The sequence below is a fragment of the Musca vetustissima genome, unplaced genomic scaffold (assembly GCF_032173495.1).
Source record: "Musca vetustissima isolate MV318-11 ecotype Yass unplaced genomic scaffold, APGP_CSIRO_Mvet_v1 utg4905, whole genome shotgun sequence".
Classification (NCBI taxonomy): Eukaryota; Metazoa; Arthropoda; class Insecta; order Diptera; family Muscidae; genus Musca; species Musca vetustissima.
Window position 1 is genome coordinate 139,009 of NW_026874153.1, and position 17,288 is coordinate 156,296.

Genomic DNA, 17,288 nt, shown 5'->3' on the forward strand with positions numbered 1-17,288 from the left:
AGTAAAGAGACCCATATTTGTGTTTTTTTTTTAATCCATAACAATTTACCTATAGATTGGCACTGGATATGCTTGAGCTGGACATAATATGGCCAAATTGCCACCCTCAGCTATGGTGTCAATTTCAAAGCTATCTTTTTTATTGACTCGCGGGCCAACACTGGCCACAGGTTCTGAAAACAAGGTGGGCAAAATGTTAGATTTTATTCCTAAACTAATTTGAAAAACTGCCTAAATGTTCGGAATTGGGTTCTCGAATTCGCTAAGTTAATTACCTATAAGCCGGCACGGGATATGCTTGAGCAGGACATTGAATGGCAATGGTACCATTTTGGCGAATTTTATCATGATTAAATTCATCTTTGCGATTGACGCGTGGCGCCACGCTGCCAATGGGCTCTGGAGGGAAGTACACATATTTCAATTTATTGGGCTAAAAAATGATCTTGAGAACATCCTGAATGTTGGAAACAAATTAACGATAACAAAGATATCGATTCATACCCATTTTTTTTTTAATTTCGCATCGAGTACATACAAAATTTTATTCACGTTCCTCGATAAGTTTTACCGATAATTATCGATGTTTATAAAAACAATTTTTAGGTCGGAAATCTCTTGTTCTTCAGAAGGGAAATCTTCAAAAATCTATTATTTGAATATTCTGATAATTTTATTTTTTTAACTTCTTTACCTATAAAATGGCACCGGATAGGCTTGAGCGGGACACTGCAAAGCAATGGGTCCATGTATTTTCACTTTTTCATGGCTAAATTCATCCTTGTGATTGACACGAGGACCGACACTGGCAACCGGTTCTAGGGAAATAATTGAGGTTTAAAATATAATGCAGAACGAAAAGGATTGGAAATGAAACGAAAACTGCCGGAACCGGAATAAGGGCCTTCAGATTGGGGATATGTGGCTAGGGATTGTTTAATTGGTATATAATCTCACATTGAAAATAAAATGCATTGGAAATTTGGGTTTTGGTTTTAAAATCAGTCACACTTTTTTGAGCTCTACGTTGGGCGCCATAAATTAAATATTGCGCTTGTTGAAATGTCAAAGAAGAAGAGATAAAGAAATCATTACTTTATAATGTGAATCTTTCTAGCCCCAAGCCCTACATTAGGTCCATATTACCTTCTTTCCAAAAATTGCCCCACGTTGGGCGCCATATATTAAATATTTATGTATAATTGTGTACTTTTAAGATGAATTGACATTTTAAATAAAAATAGGCAAATAAATCATAGCATCTTAAAGTGCATTACTAAAGCCCCACGTTGGACGCCATTAGGTATATGCATTAGGTATATATCACAGAGGACTATTCAAATATTTCTAAAATTGTGTTCTTTTTCTAAATTGTGTTATTTGAGAGGAAGAAATCATTAAAGTTTAAAAAACAGTACACTATTCCAATTCCACGTTGGGCGCCATTAGATAATTTTTTATAACTTCATAATAAAACCTTTTTAAACTCAATATAACCCTGAAAAGGAAGGAAGTACAATTCCACCGTCCAAACGGGGGAATTAATAACCTACCCTTAATTTCGGAATCTGACCTACTTTGGGCGCCATATATTAAATATTTTTGTTCAATAATAATTTTAAGATATATCTCGGAATTTTTAATAAATTGTGACAAAGAAGTTCTGGTGTTCTCAAAAAATGAATTATCATTGGCCCCACGTTGGGCGCCAATCCATTTATTTTTAAATTCAATAAAGCAAGAATATGAAATTGCATCATGAAGAAAATAAAATTTAATGACCTCTAAAAGATCCCCTAAAATTTCCGCAGGTTTCATTGGACGCCAGTAGGTACATACGTAAGAACAATTTTATGACCTTCCAAAATTTTCCAGCAAATTACCTATATATCGGCACGGGATATGCTTGAGCGGGGCACTGTAGTGCTATGGTTCCCTGCAATGAGATTTTTTCATGACGAAACTCATCTTGATGATTGACACGGGGACCAACACTGCCAATGGGTTCTATAAGAAAATATTTTTTTCAAGAAAAGTTTTCAATATTTCCTTCCAAATACCCTGAAAACCTTGCCTGAATATTGGACCCTAAATAATTTTCTTCCAGAATTTGAAATCAAAATCGCTTTTACCTATATGCTGGTTGAGGATAAGCTTGAGCTGGACACAACAAAGCCAAAGAGCGATTAGATGCAGACAAAAATATTCCAAGTTTGTCTTTGATTTCAACCTTGGGTCCCACAGAGCCCATGGGTTCTATAAGAAACAAAAAAAAAACTAAATTTAGTTAAATTCTGAAAAAAATTGCCTGAATATTGTGGACCCTAAACAATTTTCCTCGAAACCTCAAAATAAAAATACTTTTACCTATATGCCGGTTGAGGATAAGCTTGAGCTGGGCACAACAAAGCCAAAGAGCGATTCGATTCGGACAGAAATATCCCTACTTTGTCTTTGATTTCCACCTTGGGTCCCACGGAACCTACGGGTTCTGTACACAAAATTATAATTATATTGTGGAAATTTGAAAATGTTATACTAAAAACTGCCCATGTTGAGATAAGGCCCTGTTTTATAAAACAAAAAATCGGGATAAAGCATGACTATTTTAAAAAACCAAAATTTTTTGGATTTGGTCTTTACCTAAATGCCGGCATTGGATAGCCCTGTGCCGGGCAAACCAAACTCAGCGAAGCTTGAGATTTTATTATGGCAATTTTAACTTTGTCATTTAAATCGACTTTGGGAGCCACGGAGCCCATGGGTTCTACACAAAAAATTTAGAATGATTTTATTAGGAAATTAAAAAAAAATATTGGAATGAAAACTGTCTGAATATTTAGAGGAGGATTATGTACCTAAAAACTGGTGTGGGAAACGCTTGACCAGGACAAGTGATACTAAACGCGGAGCCTGATTTCCGCGAAACAAATTTCAATTTATCATCCATATCGATTTTGGGCGCCACCGAGCCAAGAGGTTCTAAAAAAGGGGGAAATAAAAATTACCAATCTCAAATTTATGTTGAAGAATCTAAAAGGCTGCCTGAATGTTGTGACATAGGACATAGGAACTACAGAACTTTTACTTGTGCAAAATACGATTAGAGGCATTTTTTGAAATTGTGTCACGTTGGGCGCCAGTGGGATTTGGTCCCACAATATATTTTGTTTTCCAATGGAATATGTATGTAAATTTTCTGTTATTTAGTTTTTGAAATTGTGTCACGTTGGGCGCCAGTGGGATTTGGTCCCACAATATATTTTGTTTTCCAATGGAATATGTATGTAAATTTTCTGTATGCCTAGCGAAAAATTAAAATATGCCATACGTTGGGCTCCAATTGGCATTTCTTCGCTCTATGCCTTCATATTTGTGGTTTTGTGAAATCGATGTCAATAAAAATAATATTGGCTGCAACTATGGAAAGTTTACAAATGGTTCCATGTTGGGTGCCAATTTGATATTGGAACTCTTTATCCCATTATTAGTAAAATTTAAAAAATTGCCCCACATTGGGCGCCAATTAGATTTTGGTCCTATATTAATTATTTTTGTAATTAATCGTCGAAATGGAAACAAATTCCTTGTGATTTTACTTGCGCAGAGAATATTTTCTTGGTGTTGCTGGATTTCAAGTCCCACTTTGGGCGCCTAAGCTCAGGGTAATTAGGACTCTATTTGTTCGCGAATCTAATTTTTGAAATAGTCCCTATTTAGAGTCTGATTTTTTGGTAACTTAAGAGGTCTGGGTTTCAATTATTACCTATAAGCCGGCATGGGATATGACTGAGCTGGACATACTAAGCTCAGGGCAATACCCTGCCGTTTATTCACCAATGTCAAACGATCTTTGTCATCCACCTTGGGACCAACGCTGCCCAGAGGTTCTGAAATTTATATAATATTTTTATACAAGCTGGATATTTTTTAATGAAAGCCTCTGCCGAATGTTGGGAATCGGACCTAATTTCTGATCTAACATCTAATTGAAGGGTAATTTTTACCTATAAGCCGGCATGGGATATGATTGAGCAGGACACAATAAACTCAAATCCATGCCTTGATATTTATCCACCAAAGTTAATCTATCCTTGGCATCCACTTTCGGAACCACACTACCCAAAGGTTCTGCAAATAAAAGTAATCGTATTTTTTGCAGTTGGAATAGCAGATCTGCGTAGGAAACTTGACTGAATGTTGGGGAGGGGGTCTCCTGCTAAATTTGAAATCATTTTTCTTTAAAATAGATTAAAAATTACCTATAAGCCGGCATGGGATAAGATTGGGCTGGACACAGCAGACTCAACGAGGTGCCTAAATGTTTATCTACCCAACTGATGCGATCTTTGGCATCCACCTTGGGCGCCACACTACCCATAGGTTCTGGAATACATATTATTTACAGTTAAATATGAAATACTAAATCAATACTGAACTGAATGTTGGTAGGGCCCCAAATTAAATCAAAACACGCTATAAGAGTATCGGCAAAGTGCTTCTCATGTTAGTCCCATTTTCCTAACATTTCATTTTCCAAAATTTCAGACTTCTGAAATCTAAATAAAATCCAAAAAATAAATTCTAACGTTACAAAATCTCAAACTTCTGAAAACAAAATAAAACCTACCAAAAATAAGTTCTTAAATTACCTATAAATAGGCACTGGATAAGATTGCACTGCACACATGAGGGCCACACTTTGCAGCTTGTGTACTCGGGCATTATTAACCTCATCTTTGATATCCACTTTGGGCGCCACAGAACCCAAGGGCTCTAAAATGAATGACAACCAAAATTTAAAGATTTATGTGATGTAGGTAAAAAAAATCCTGAATGTAGTATATGGTACCCATCGAAGAAGTTGAACCGAAAAAAAACTGATGGCTTACCTAAATCTCGGCATCGGATATGACTGGGCTGGGCATATCAAAGCCTTATCCTCGTGTAAATGTACCCGAGCATAGGTGAATTCATCTCGGGTATCAACTTTGGGTGCAACACTGCCCATGGGTTCTAAGGAGAAAGATATACAGGTCTCATTGAGTTAAGAAAATTTTTTGGAACCTTCCTGAGAGCTTGTTGGGATGTAGTACCTCACATTCGGTTGAAAGCGTATAAGTAGTGCCGATTTTTTGGTCTAGGGATCAGAATTGTCTCCCAAATCAATATAAAATCGTTTAGAGGCCCAACGTGGGGCAATACTAAAACCCCACGTTGGGCGCCAAAATGGGTTTTGTGAATTCAATTGATAAATACCATATTATTATGAAAATTCCAGTCGAAATATTTATAATAAAATAGAAACATATGTTTCCGCATAATAATGGATAAAGTTATGGAAAGTTTACAAATAGTTCCATATTGGGCGCCAATTTGATATTGGACCTTTATATTCCATTATTTGCAAACTTTTGTAAAATTAGCTTTTTTAAATGCGATTCTAATACAAATTGATGCAATTATGGATATTATGAAAATAGCCCCAATTTGGGCGCCAATTAGATTTTGGTCCTATATTATTTGTTTTTGATATTAATCATCGAAATGGCAATCAACTCCTTGTGTTTCTACTGGCTAAGTGAAGTTTTCCTCGGAATTGTTGGGTATAAGGCCACACGTTGGGCGCCATTAATATTTTTGAGGGATTTTTCCATAAAATACCTTTCGGATTTAGTTTTCATTCAGTACTAACCTTACAAATGGCACTGGATATGCCTGACCAGGACATTGCATAGCATAATCTTCACCCAGCCGAACTTGCAACACTTGAAATTTGTCATGCAAATTGGTAATCTTGGGTGGAACGGAACCCAATGGTTCTAATTGAAAGGGAAAGTTATATTTAAGGTAAAAGTGGATATTTATTATGATGATGCAGAATGTTGGTTTAGGGTTAACCTAAACGGAATAAAATAAGTTCAGGCTCCAAATTTACGTTTGAGCTAAAGCGAAACGAATTTTTATATGAATTTTTATATTTGGTATTTCTTTGAATAATTGGGCTCAGATATTCCCATTCCTTTCACTATCACATATTTTTGTTGGGATTTGTCAGTTACTTTAGGAACCTCAGATTCCGAATGTCGTTTAGAAATAATAACTTTAAGACTCACAAACTTTACCTTACAAAAGGCACTGGGTATGCTTGGCCAGGACATTGCATAGCGTATTTTTCACCCTTGGCCACCATTATTATTTGAGATTTATCATTCAAGTTAGGTATTTTGGGAGCCACGGAGCCCAAAGGTTCTATAAAAGGCAAACAAATTAACTAAATACTCTGAAAGGCCTAACCTGAATGTTTGAGATAGGATAGGTCCTTTTTAATATATTTCCCGATTTTTTGTATTTAATGAGCATTCATTTACCTTACAATCGGCACGGGATAAGCTTGACCTGGACATTGCATGGCATATGTTTGACCCAAAGCTACTACAGTAACTTGCAGCTTATCATTGAGGTTGGGTATTTTGGGTGCCACAGAGCCAAGGGGTTCTGAAAATTTACATGAACCGTGAAAGTTATATTTTTTAAGACAGTCGAACTAGGCCTGATGCTGAGATTGGATTCCACCTAACATTCAATTTTGCCCCCATTTTGGGTACCACATAAATTAAGAAAAACTTTTTCATAAATTAAGAATTTTAGTATTGCCCCACATTGGGCGCCAATGTGAATTAAAGAAACTTCTAAAGTATATCCAACGATTTTAATACATTATCGCAGCTATCTGCACAAAGCCAAAATTTTCCAACTTCGTTGATATAAAATTCTAGTTCTTTTTGACAATCTGTTAGTTCCGCCAACTTGTATACAATGGGAATAATTTAGTCGACCCCAAATAAAACCAAAGTCCTTGTAATTTTTTTCGCAGGTGTGGCTACATTTTAAAGTTTACCTTACAAATGGCACTGGATAAGCTTGACCAGGACATTGCATAGCATATTCCTGACCAATAGCTACTTCCATGGTGCGAACTTTCTCCAATAAATTCATTTTGGGTGGAACACTGCCCATAGGTTCTACAAGAAATGGAAGAGAATATTGGAACATTTCATGAAGAGAATATTAATTTTGCTCTAAATATCTTGCTGAAACCTGGACCTGAATGCTGGCATAGTTGATTTTATAATGAAAGTTCTCAAAATTACCTATAAACTGGAATTGGATACGACTGCGCTGGACATTTAAGACTTAAAGTTTGCAGGACATGAGCACGGGCATTGGCCACTTCATCATCGATGCTAACCTTGGGCGGTACACTACCAATGGGTTCTGAATGAGAAATTTAAAATAAGTATGCCAACATATTTTGATAAAAAAACTGCCTGAAATATATGGGGTACATATCCCTAAACCAACTACAAAAAAGAACGGAAAATTTGTAGGCAAATAGTAAAATCATAGATTCAATTACCTAACGTAGGGCGCTAAAATGTTCCGCGAATCGATATTCCGAAAAATACAATTTCTCTATGCCTTTTAGGCAATAATAAGTTAAACATTTTCCTATTAAAGAGAAATATGTTGGGCTCGTTGGGCGCCAATTGGTATTTCGAGAGGTTTGTAACCTATGACCGGTTTTTGAAACAAAAACATAGCCACAAATTAAATGATTGTTATGAGAAGGGCCATTATTAATTTTATAATTCACAAAGCTTGCCTCTTGTTGGGCGCCAATGCATATTTAAAAAATACCATGCCTTATTAAAAAATATAGCCTTTCAAATAATCAAAAAACATTACCTATAAGCTGGCATTGGATATGACTGAGCCGGACACAACAGGGCAAAATCAATGCCATGGCTTATTTCCCTCGCCTGCACTTTATCTTGGACATTAATTTTGGGTTTTACACTACCCAAGGGTTCTAAAAGAAGAAATAATTTTGTAAAACCTATTTACAGAATGATTTTGAAAACTGCCCTACTGAGGATCGGGTCCTTTTTTAAATTAGTTTTTTTTTAATAAAATTATTACCTAAATGCCGGTGTTGGATAAGATTGAGCCAAACACAACAGAGCATAATCCTTGCCCTTGTCCACATCAATAAATTGATGTTTATCTTGAACATTAACCTTGGGTCGGACACTGCCCATGGGTTCTAAAACAGGAATTTGAAAATTTTATAGATTTCTTCCAAATAAATAAGGAAACATAACCTTAATGTTGGGATAAGGGACAAGTTTATAAGGATTCCAGACCTTTCAGAGTTTTTAAGATCAAATAGAATATTAAACAGGAGTACTTCAATAAATTTGTAACTCTATATTAATGGAGCCACACGTTGGGCGCCAATATGAAAAAAGTATTATAGACTAATTCGTATTTTCCAAATGACTCAAAAAACTAATTGATTAGTTAATAATTCAAAAGTTGTAAAATATTTAATGCCCCATGTTGGGCGCCAAATTCCAAAAAGTTAATTTAAATTGGGATTTTTACCTAAAATATGGCGTTGGATATGCCTGAGCAGGACATATTAAACTTAAGCTGCCCTGCAATGCCACTTTAGTATGTTTCACGTCTTCACCGGTCGAAACTTTGGGGCTAACACTGCCCATGGGTTCTAGAAATTTAATATTTGCCAATATTTTTATATCATGAAAGATGAAAGGAAACTGCCTTCGTGTTGGGAAAGTGCATAACTAAAACCAGATCCTTAGAAGGGAATTTAATGAATTTGAAACATTAATCAAAATTTCTTCGAGTAATTACCTAAAATATGGCGTTGGATATGCCTGAGCGGGGCACAATAAACTCAAACTTTGATCCCTTTTCGCCTTGATGTGTTTAAAATCTTCTCCCGTTGTAATTTTGGGACTAACACTGCCCATGGGTTCTGTAAATTAAGGAGTTGAATTTTTCATGTTTCTATTTAAGAGAAAGCTATTTGAAAACTGCCTAAATTTTGTTAGAGAGGAACCCAAATATTGACCTCAAATAAAACTGAAATGGATACAGAAGGTCAACGCTAGGGATTATAACAAATTGTAAACGTTTTCTAAGGTCTGGAACATAAACGTCATGTTGGGCGCCAATGTGAGACTAACAACATTATTTTAGATTATTTAAATATTGGTCCTGGGTAAGACTGGATTGGATACAACGGGTTTAACATACGGATTCTAAGGATTCGAATTTTTTTAAAGTCATGGACATAAACCCCATGTTGGACGCCAATAAAGAACTAAGATATTTTTGTTTCGACTACCTATAAATGGGTTAACATAAGGGATTCTAACGAATTGTAAATTGTTTTAAGGCCAGGGACATAAATCTCATGTTGGGCGCCAATGTAAGACTAAGAAGAATTATTTGAGATTCCCTAAATATAAATCCGGGATACGCCTGGATTAATCCTAGGGATTCTAACAAACTGTAGCCTTCTTTTAATGACCAGAGACATAAACCTCATGTTGGGCGCCAATGTGTAAGACTTCGTCAATATTTTTCAGAACCAAAATCACAAAAAATAAATCTTTTAAGAATTGTTCCAATATTATTGTTTCTCTTTTAATTACCTAAAGATTGGAACTGGATATGCCTGAAATGGACACAGCAGAGTGACACTTTTCTCCAAATAAACTTTGACGGTGCGTGAATCATCGCCAGATGTCAGACGAGGTGCCACACTGGCAATGGGTTCTTAAAACGAAGACGATATGAATTATATTTTTTGAGAGAGAAAATTCAATATAAATTAAACTGCCTAAAGTGGGATGGAGTCAATAGTTTAAATGCCATTCGAAGTTCAGATTTTAATTTCAAAAACCAGGGTACAGAAATTTCGTTCCTAAAACGGTTGAATCTCTTTCGATATGCTCATCAAAAGGAAGTAGTTCCTTTCAGTTCAATCGTAAATTGGTATAGTTAATTCGTTAATGAACGATTGCATCGAAAGGAACTAGGTAAACGGTAGCAAAAATTAACATCTAGATCAAAAGGAAATAGATGAAGAAATGTACCAGATCTAGTACCAATCGTTCCATTTACAGAATAACTCATTTGAACTGTCTAATATAAGATGGGTTCAATATTTCAAACATCATTCGGAATTTTGATTTTAGATCCACTCCTCAAAATGAACTAGGCCATTCATTTAGTACCATAGTTCAATTCAATCAATTAAAGTCTGCATCGAATGAAACTAGGAACCGAACGAAAACAAAAAAGTACGAGAACTAGATGAACTATTACCAATCGTTTCATTTACGGAATAGTTCGTTTCAGAACGACCAAACACAAAATCTAAAAAAAAAATAGAATAAAGCAATTTTGTTCCTAGAGCGCTTCAATCGTTATCGATATGCACCTCAAAAGGAACTAGTTCCTTTTAGTTTAATTGTTAATTGTATAGTTAATTCGGAACTAGTTCTTTTTAGTTTAATCGTTCAATGTATAGTTAACTTTGTCTACCAATTATTACCTAAAATAGGGCATTGGATAAGCCTGGGCTGGACACAATAATGTGGCGCTTTGCTGCTGCATAACTTTGGGTGTTTTAATATTATCATCTCCGCCGGTAATTTTTGGACTAACGCTGGCCAAAGGTTCTAGTAAGAAATTAAGGTTAGGAGTTGAATAACTGATTTCTGCCTAAAGAAAACTGTTTGAATGTTGGCTAAGGCAACCTGTGGGGGGCTTAGGAATTAAAAATCCCAATTCTTTGTAAGGATAACTATTTTAATGTTGTAAAACCTTTCTGAACTTATATTTTACTGTTTATAAAAACTGCTGCAAACTAACATTGTATTTTTATTTAAAAAAAAAGTTATGTTACCTAAAAAATGGCACCGGATATGCCTGGGCTGGACACAACAGAGTTGCACTTTTCGTAAGAAAAACTTTGACAATACGCGACTCATCGCCAGTGGTTAAGCGCGGGGCTACACTGGCAACTGGTTCTGAGTGAGGAGAGAAATACACATATTTTTAAAATATTTAACAAAATGCTGGAGGTTACTATAAGGCCCTAAATGTTGGGATAGTTTGAAAATACTAATTTTTGAGGTCTGATTTTTTATATTTATAAAATAAGAGTTTGTGAATGCCGTATTTTAAAATTAAAAATGTCAATTCCGTTCACAAAACCCACCTAAATATTGGCGCTGGATATGCCTGGGCGGCACATATTAAAGTCACACTCTTTTGAGCGGCCGCCGTAAAACTGCTACTGGTCTGTTGGCTGGGAAATTTTGGAGCCACACTAGCAACAGGTTCTTCAAAAATGAGAAATAATTTTAATTTTTATAGATATTATGGAAAATGTTATACAAAATGTTGGGATAGGTATGTATCAAAAACAAAGCGATTTCAAAATAGGGTTTTGACTTAAAGATAGCTTTAAATCGGCGATTTAATCAAGGAATGTTTCAACAAGGATATTTGCGAATTTATAGAGTTTTTATTTCAACTTAGGTGCCTATTTACATGTACCTATAATTCGATTCTATCCCACGCCGCTAAAAGTCTTAACTTGGAGTTTTGCCAGTTGATGACCTAATTTTGTTTAAACAATTTATGTAATAGTTCGTATGAACATAGCAGGAGCGATCGGAACTAGGTTCAGCTATTTAGTTTCTTTATTCCAATATTGTCAGATTCTAAAGGATTAGAGTTACATCATCAGAGTTCTATAGAACTAATTTTATTTAAACAATGAATGGATTTGTTCGTAGAAACTATTCCCAGAAATGAACGATCGGAACTAGGTTCAGCTCTTTAATTCGTTTATTTATTTGATTCGTTCCATGATGCAATAATAAGGTGATGTATCACAACAAAAACCTTTGTTTTTGTCTCGACCATCTGTCAAATGTTTCCTTATAATATTTCACATGGTTCAAGTAGAAATTACGCACTTTGACAGTTAATTAAGACATCAGCTGCTTTAAATGGACTACCTATTCAATGTGCCATTATTCGTTCCATTTATTCGTTCCACCAACAATTCAAAAACTTTGTGAACAAAAAAAAAACAAAAATAACGATGAAGGATAGAGAGATTCAAATAAACTATTCATGAGCTGGAACAAATGAACTATAGTAAGGAACTAGATCCTCTCCAGAATAGCAACGAGAAATATCGACTTGCTCCGTAAATTATATTCCCGAGCTCTATTCAGAAAAATTCAATAAAAACGTAGTTTTTTCTTGAGTTAAGAGTTGATGAACGAGGAGTTGATGTTCAAAACAAGGATCTACAAATCGGCATTTATCAATCATTTAAGCAATGTTGTATAATATATATTTTTTAATAATAAATATTTAAATTACCTAAAAAATGGCACCGGATAAGCCTGTGCTGGACATAACAGAGTTATGGTCGAATTTGAGGTCACATCAATAACTTTAATATCATTGCCGGTTAATAGACGAGGACCTACACTGGCCACGGGTTCTAAAACAGACATTATCAAAAAATTAGAAAGGTTTTCAAGGTGTAAATCCATGGGAAACTGAACTGAAATTTGAGACAGGCGTCCTCAAAATTTCATTTTTTATTAACACCATATTACAAAAAAAAAAAAACTGTAAGAAACCATCTAAATATCGGATAGGCTTAAGTTGGACAGAAATATTTTTTGTTTCAAAATCAATAAGACGAGAAAAGCTTTCCTCATTTTTACGTAACACCAAATAAAAAAACTGTAAGAACCCACATAAAAACCGAATAGTCTTGAGCTGGACAGAAATTTTTATTTTCAAAATCAATAAGAATTTCTTAATTCTTAAATTGAAAAAAAAATGTTAGAACCTACCTAAATATCGGATAAGCTACAGCCGGACAGAAATATTTTTTTAGATTAAATAAAACTTTCTTAATCCTCAATTTCAAAAAAAAAAAAAAACTGTAAGAACCCACCTAAATACCGGTGCCGGATAGGCTTGAGCCGGGCACAATAAAGTTAAACTTTGATATGAGGCCGCTACAAAGGTACTGCTTACTTGTTGGGAGGGGAATTTTGGTGATACCCTACCAACTGGTTCTGTAAAAGTGTTTTTTTATTTATAAATAATATTTCTTCTTTAAATAATTTGATTTCTTTTTATAAAAAAATATATTTCTTAAATATTTAATATTAATTATATAGAATTTGTATATATTCTTCTTGGTTTCTAGGGACTTACCTTGCAAGTAAGAAATAGAAAATATGTGTTTTTGGAAAAGGGCTCTTATTTTACGATAATTTTGTTTCATTGTTTGTTTGGAAAAGCGCACCATTTTACTCAAGCTCAAGTCAAGCATTATTTTCATTTTAATTTTGAGGCAAATTTTTAATTTTTATTACGTTTTAATTTTGAAATTACGTTAATTTACTTTACGTTACATTGAAATCGTTTACATTTTTTATATTTTATAATTTCATTACAAAAATTTCAATTTAAAACGCGCAACAAATTTTTTAGGGTACCCTATCCCAACATTCAGGCAGTTTTCAATATATATTTTGTAATAATATATTAATATATATGGGGAAAATTAGGCAATACATTTTCAAAGTGATATAACGCGGATTTTTAAAATTTATATTTTTAACAAAATTTTTAATTAAAATATATTACTTATTTTAAATGAATATATTGATATATTTTTAAAATATAAAAACTACGTAAAAAATATATTAAAAAATAATTATTAAAATCGAATATTTTATTAGAAAACATGTTACAACAAATATATATATATATATAATAAATATTAAAATATATTTATATATTTTATATTTTTTATGTATTTTATATATTTATATTATTTTTTATACATTTATATTTTATATATATATATATTTTATTTAATATATATATATATTTATATTATTTATTTTTTTAATATATTTTTTATTTTATTAAATAATAACATAAATTCATTAATCTATTTCATTCAAAAATCTATTTTTATGTAATAACTGTCAATATAATTTTTTATAATTAAAAAAAAAATATTTTTGTTTCTATAATATTTAATTAATTTTATTATAGTTATTTTTTTGTAATCTTTTTTACGCTCAAAGAAAAAGATTTTAAGCTAAAAATCTTTTTGATTGTTGTGGTTTTTTCCATCATGTCTTTGAAAATGTTTTGCTTTCCCCCGTGCAATCTACAAATACAGCTTATAAATTAAATGTAATAAGTAATAACATAAAAATAAAAACAAAAAATTCATTTATGTTTTGAGATGAGCAATGCGGATTGAAGTTTTTTTTTTTGTTTTTATTTTATGTGATAATGGGAAATATTTTCAAAATTTATTTAAAAAAAATATTTCCCTATAGAAACGAAAAAAACAAGACATTTTCAATTTTATATGAAAAATAATTTTTATAATTATTTTATTTTGAAGTATATTTTAATTTTTTAAATTGAAAATTATTTATTTTTTCTTGCATTTTATAGAATACAAAATGTCTTGATTTATTAAAATATTATTAAAGGAAAGTGTTTTTTATTTTTTAGGTATGCCAACTCAATCCCTTTCTTGCTGTTAAAAAAAAATAAAAAACAACAAGATTTTTATTTTTAAAGTTGGTTCTTTAAATAAAAATGAATGAACATAACGAAGTGCATGAAAAGTTTTTTTATTTTTTATTTTTTTTAAACACTTTCCTTTTAATATGAAAATATTTCAAAAGGTTTAATTGATTATTTTAATTAATTGATTTCGCTAGACAAAAACTCAAATATTAATATTTTTATTTATTTTAATATTAATAAAAATTTCTAAAGATATATTTTTATTAATAATTATTAGAACGAGTTATTTAAAATAAATTCACGTTATTTTAATTTTTTTCGAAACAAAAGTTCTTTTGAAATATTTCCATATGTTTTATAACAAAAGAAAAACAAATCATTTGAAAGATTTTTCAATATTTTAATATAAAAATATTACTTGAAAACATGTTTTAAATATGAAAGATATTTTATTTGCTATTATTACGCTTTATTTTCAAATAAAAATTGTATATATCGAAATATTTTAAATTAAAAAAATATTTATTATTTTAATTTAGTAGCAAATACAAAAACAATATATATTTTTTGTTCATGTAAAAAATAAAATATTTCTTATTTTTCAAATAAATTTTTATTAGATTGAATTTTTTAATTTTTAAAAAATGTAAATTAAAAAAAAAATAAAATTTTTAATTTTTTTAAATAAAATAATTTTATTTTTTTAATAAAATATTTTTTCCTTATAAAAAAATTATAATATTTTTTAATTTATAAAAAAATAACTTTTTAATATTTTCTTAAATTATATATATATATATATATATATATTATAAAAAATTCTAATATTTTTTTATTAAAAAAATATTTTTTTAATAACAAAAACACGTTAAATTTCTTTATTATATATATAAAATTATTTTTTAAATATGTTGATTCATAGATTTGTTCCATCTTTTTTATTTATAATTTGTAAAAACATTCAATATTTTTTTATAATAATTAATATTTTTCATCAAATGATCTGTTTTCCTTTTTTTCATATTTCGATATATAATAAAAATATTAAATACTTTACTACAAATAAATGAAAATAGTAAGAAAATTGTTATTCCAACTTACCTGTAATCACCAAACGTCCCTTGGTAGCACTCAATCTGGTTTCACCGGTCAATCTGTGTTTGGTACGGCACTGATAACTCTTGTAACCATCTTCGGGACCGACTTCACGAATGTGCAATTCTCCAGAGGGCAGAACCAAGTATTTGCCATCTTTTGGTGGTGCACAATGAGTAAAATTTGCGTTTTTAAATGAGTACAAGAAAAAACGGGAGAAAAAATACAAGTTAATAAAAATATTTAAGAGCCTTGGTAAATGAGATAACAAAATTGAACCACTACCACTATTTTTAACAAGAAATATATAAAGAATATTTTTTATGAGATTTTGGCGATTTATTATATAATTCATATTATTGAAAAGCAGTAATTATTTTTAATTATAAAAATATTTATTTTTAATGTGTAAGTTATGAAAAAAATATTTAAAAAAATTTTTTCCACTTTTTAATATTATTAGTATTTATCCAATTATATTTTATTATTTTTAATTGTATAAATATATTACATTATCCCGATTCAAATTAAAACGATATATAAAAATATTTCTTACTAAAATATAATTAAAATAAATTATTTATTTGTTTTAGTAAAATAAATTTTAATAAAAATTAAATATAAACAATTTTTATTAAAATTTATTTTACCAAAACTGCTTTTTGTATATAATTAATTTATTTTAATAGTATATTAGTAGTTATTATTTTCGAATTTTTTATTTTGAATCGAGTTAATAAAACTTTTACTTTGATTATTTTTTGTAGAGAACTTGAGATTTTTTTTTGTTTTAAATTTTTTGGCAACATTTTTTTTAAAATTGTAAATATTTGATTACTTTCATATTAAAATTGTATTATAAATTAAATCAATGCAATAATTATATATAAAAAAAATTATATAAAATTTTATTTTTATAGTTATCTTTGAATAGCAATGTTAAATGTTTTTTTTATTTAAAAAAATATTCTTTATATTTTTCATGTGTTTTTCCTGCTATAACAAAAAACACTTATATTTAATTTTAATATTTTAATATTTTTAAGTTTTTACAATTCGTACAAGATTATTTTTTTTACAATTTGTACAAAATTTATATTTACAAAATGTTTAGTAAATTTTGTGAATTATATAGTGTCATTTTTATTTATAAAGTGTTTTTTGTTTATGCATTATTAGTATAAATATAATGAAGCAATTAACAATATGCATGCATAATAAATATTGATCGAATTTTTTCGATGAAGAAAATCTGCAAAATTTGAAAAATATTATTTTTTAGAAATATTAATATTAGAAAATATTTGTTTTTAGAAAATTGTTAAATTCATATTAAAAATTTATAAAAAAAAAGTTTAAATTAAATTAATTTAATTAATTTTCTTACAAATAAAAACCGGTAAGGAAAGTAGTAAAGTCGGACTGGGCCGACTATATGATACCCTTCACCACATTATACATATGCATCCTTACAATGTTCCTTCGAAGGAACATACTCATGTTCCATGATAAATTTAATTTCATTCGGGCAGATTTAGAGTCGTCTGCGTACCATGAGGCAAATTTATGGAAAACGATTTAAAGCAAACTTGATACATTCTATTCGGTACGCCGCACTGTTAAAAATTGAATTTCAATCAGACACCCGTTCGAAATACATATGGAAGCTATGGCTGCACCAATTTTAACAAAACCCAATGACGTCATTCAAG

At 30.7% G+C, this 17,288-nt stretch overlaps 1 protein-coding gene across 1 annotated transcript in view; it reads right to left on the reverse strand.

The window, feature by feature from the left end:
• The window catches only part of LOC133331161 (cell adhesion molecule Dscam2-like), a gene marked incomplete at its 5' end in the record, with an annotated part of 125,867 nt that extends 110,135 nt beyond the window's left edge, over nucleotides 1-15,732 (reverse strand). Inside the window, 2 exons of the mRNA XM_061539560.1 lie at nucleotides 276-399; nucleotides 15,583-15,732. Of these exons, the coding sequence (XP_061395544.1) occupies nucleotides 276-399; nucleotides 15,583-15,732 (274 nt within the window). The remainder of the gene's footprint in view (nucleotides 1-275; nucleotides 400-15,582) is intronic.
• Nucleotides 15,733-17,288: the final 1,556 nt, after the last annotated feature.